The following is a 3,440-nucleotide window of genomic DNA, read 5'->3' as shown; positions in this document are numbered from 1 at the left end:
CTATTTGGGGAGATCAAACAAGGTAACAATTTTATTTTATGCTAATATCATGAAAAGCTAAGGAAGGAGATCAGAATATTGTACTATACGTAGGGAAAGTGATGCAAAATAAACAATATTATTTACCTTAATCTTAAAACTAGGTTCACGGCACAAGAAGCTTCTCTGTAGTCTTCACTAGCATTGAGTAAGCCCTTTAAAAACAAAACAGCAAACTGTTATAAACTCGGGAAATACATGCATAAAATCCTGATAGCCCTTGACTCATAGAGCCCTTTCTTCCTGGAAATTTCAAATCTAGCTCTTTACACATGCAGGTCTTATTTGTCCACATGAGACCTCTGTGTGAACACTAGAATGGTGTCTACTTCCCATCACAACTGTGGATTCAAATGTTTCATATAGAAAGCCTCCGTAGGAGGACGGGCCCTAGGAACAACTGGTATAAGCAGCAGTTAAGTCCAAAGGAAAGCCATCTAGAGGGGCACCTTGCAACCCGAGCCGCGGACTGTGCCAACTGGGCCTGGGTGATGCACAAAGGCTGCGCACTTTAAACCTCATGATGCAGAGGATGGAGGAACCTGGTAGGTGAGGCCACAGTTTACCTTTCTCGCCTTTCTCCCCTAGAGTCTATTTCCTTGAACACAGATCATCAGTAATGACGGCCTCTGCTACACAGCCTCTCCCTACTCCTACCAATTCCTGGACATGAGACATTCCTATTGGAGTAGAAAAATAACAGATTTTAGGTCAAGACTTGGCTCTGCCACTGACCAGCTATGCGACTGTGGGCAAGTCATTCTCCGGACTTGTTTTCTCATTTACAAAATGGGGATAATACCTGCCTCAAAAGTTTCCTGGGAGAACAAAATAATGTATATGAAAATGAGTCAAACTATACCATGTTATTTACTACTAGGTATCCTTATCCCTTTTCCTGTTTCCTTTACTCTTTGCCTTGTGACCTGTTGTTATCCCTACCTTTCCTTTTATCATTCAACCAATCCCTACAGTTTACTTCAAGGTGTTTTACTGAGTTGCCCAATACAATGTAAAGGCTCTGCCTCTTAAGTAGTTGTGCAACCTTGGCTGAGCCACTTCACCTCTGCAAATCTTTGCTTCCTCAGGTATAAAAGATAAGGGTCAAGGACTAGATGTCTAACCTGCAATCATGAAATCCCATCACTCTATCTCCTCTGCATACAGCTGTTTCATGAAATACAGATCAGGTAGAATAGAAATAAATTTAAATGGAATATGCAGCTTTGGAGGGAAGATGTGATCCTCCGGCTGGTGATACTTGAAAGTATAACCACTTTGAGAGCTGAAGGGCTTGCCTATTAATTACACAGCAAAACCAGAACGGGGGCCTGCACTCTAGTTCTATGTCCACAGCCCCTGCCCTGGATAGCTCAGCATCCTTCATCAGCACCCGACACAACTCGTGGCACACGTGTTCTGTCATATAACTTTTAATATGAATTCATTCACAGTCACTGGACTATTATTTTTACAAGGCGAGTTGTAGAGATAAATTGGCCCATAAAATTCAATGATAAAAGAATTATAAAAACAGTTTAGAAATCCAACCAGGAGCAAAAAAGAAAAGTATCAATTAATTATAATGTTTTGTGGCTGGAATCTAGCAGAATGGTGAGTCATTTTCTTTCCTTTTCTCATTTCACACAGTACCAGCAATTTCAGAAGCAGTCTGGTAATCAATTCTTGCTCTTGAACCTATCATTTAAAGGTTGGAGGCCCTGAAAATCACAGTCAATAGTGACAGTCCTCTTTTCTCCATACTTATTAAAAAAGAGTGTTTACAAGCCCCTGCTTTGGAAGCACCACCCTGATATTGTCTATCTTTCTAAAATGTCAGGTTTTGTTAAAAGAAAAAAAATCTGTCTACAACGTAAATGACAGGCAGAGAAACGTACCTGAGGGTCCTGCACAGACAGGGACTGTATCTGCTTGGGTATGCTGCTGGCGTTCACTGCGATCTGTTAACAGAGCCACCGTTACAGCACGTAAGAACACCAAAATAAGACGTGAAGCTCAGCGTGGTTACAGTCAGTAACTCTCAGTTATCAGAGACAAAAATCTTAAATAATTTAAGTAATTTTAAAGCACCATTTCCCAGAGTGTGGTCCTTTGACTACTTGCATTGGGATCACCTACGACACACGTTATAGATTCCGGGGCACCATCCAGCCTACGATTCAGAATTTCATGGAGACAGAAGAGAATCTGTATCTTTAGTAAGTGCCCCAGGTGATCCTTAGGCTTTTAGAGAACCACCATGCTAAAGTGAAAAGGCAGGGACTATTTGATATTTTAAACCTAATAACAGAAAGATGCCCAACGACCATTTTTTTCTTGTCACACAACTTCATCTCAAGTTAAGGGCCCCCTAATGAAAGGATGTTAGGATTAGCACAACCTGCCCCTTTAATCATTACTTTGAACAATTTATTCACAGCACTGGATTTCAAAAATATGTAAGGGTAGCTGGATTTTTAAAAAACATTTTCCCCAAAAGAAAAGCTAGAGTAATAGGTTATATTTTTCTCTCCAAGGTGGAAACCTGACCCTCATGTGATATCCAAAATATTTCTGCCTCAATCCCTACTTTTGTGAACTCTGCCCTGGAACAAAACTTGAAAGGCAAACTAAAAGAGAAACAACATTGACAAAGAATGAAAAATATATAATTCCCTAAACTTACTATCGATTCTAAAATTATCAGAAGTCATCAGAAACTCTTTGTGGCAAGAGTTTTCTAAACTTTAAGAGCGTAAAATTCTTACTCTCTCTGCTTCCGCGAAAATAACTCTGTTAGTAATGAAGAAAGAAGGGGAAGTATACCCACGTCTGCAGTTTCCTTTGAACTGCATCCAAAAACAAAGATAGACCGATAGATGAATAGATGGCTGTGCATGAGATGAAGTATAGTAATGGCAGAATCCAGGTGATTGCTGGGTGGATGTTCACTATAAAATGTTTTTAATGTTGCAATATTTTGGAAGTTTTTCATATTAAAATGTTGGGGGGAAATGACTATGTTAGAAGAACAAACAACCTGTGTTCATTAACCAGCCGGAGGGCCTTGGTCTATCCCAAATGATCTCTTGTAAAGAATTTTTCAGACTGATTCCACAACCTTTCTTTTTTTTAAAACTTACATTTTTTTCTTTTTATTTTTTATTGAAGTATAGTTGATTTACAATGTTGTGTTAGTTTCTGGTGTACAGCAAAGTGAGTCAGTTATACATATATTTTTTTTTCATATTCTTTTCCATTATGGTTTATTATAGGATACTGAATATAGTTCCCTGTGCTATACAGTAGCACCTCGTTGTTTACCTATTTTATATATAGTAGTGTGTATCTGCTAATCCCGAACTCCTCATTTATACCCCCCCTTTCCCCTTTGGTAACTG

The 3,440-nt window shown here is 39.1% G+C and overlaps 1 protein-coding gene across 12 annotated transcripts in view; it reads right to left on the bottom strand.

Annotated features, from left to right (window-relative positions):
- STK39 (serine/threonine kinase 39) overlaps nucleotides 1-3,440 on the bottom strand; it is a 319,210-nt gene that overhangs the window by 127,030 nt on the left and 188,740 nt on the right. For 10 of the 12 annotated variants that reach the window (XR_016394143.1, XR_016394142.1, XM_089916730.1 and 7 more), the window contains 2 exons: nucleotides 1,938-2,000; nucleotides 127-194 (listed from right to left, as the gene is read on the bottom strand). Coding sequence is in view for 10 of the 12 variants with exons in the window: in XM_089916730.1 (XP_089772856.1) it covers nucleotides 127-194; nucleotides 1,938-2,000 (131 nt within the window). In the remaining 2 variants the exon portion in view is untranslated. The remainder of the gene's footprint in view (nucleotides 1-126; nucleotides 195-1,937; nucleotides 2,001-3,440) is intronic. The other 2 variants (XM_089916729.1, XM_089916735.1) reach the window with 1 other exon arrangement.

Source organism: Delphinapterus leucas, chromosome 8, assembly GCF_059928025.1.
Source record: "Delphinapterus leucas isolate spDelLeu-1000000601 "Yukka" chromosome 8, BTC_Dleu_Yukka2, whole genome shotgun sequence".
NCBI lineage: Eukaryota > Metazoa > Chordata > Mammalia > Artiodactyla > Monodontidae > Delphinapterus > Delphinapterus leucas.
This window is presented reverse-complemented; position numbering and strand designations above follow the sequence as displayed.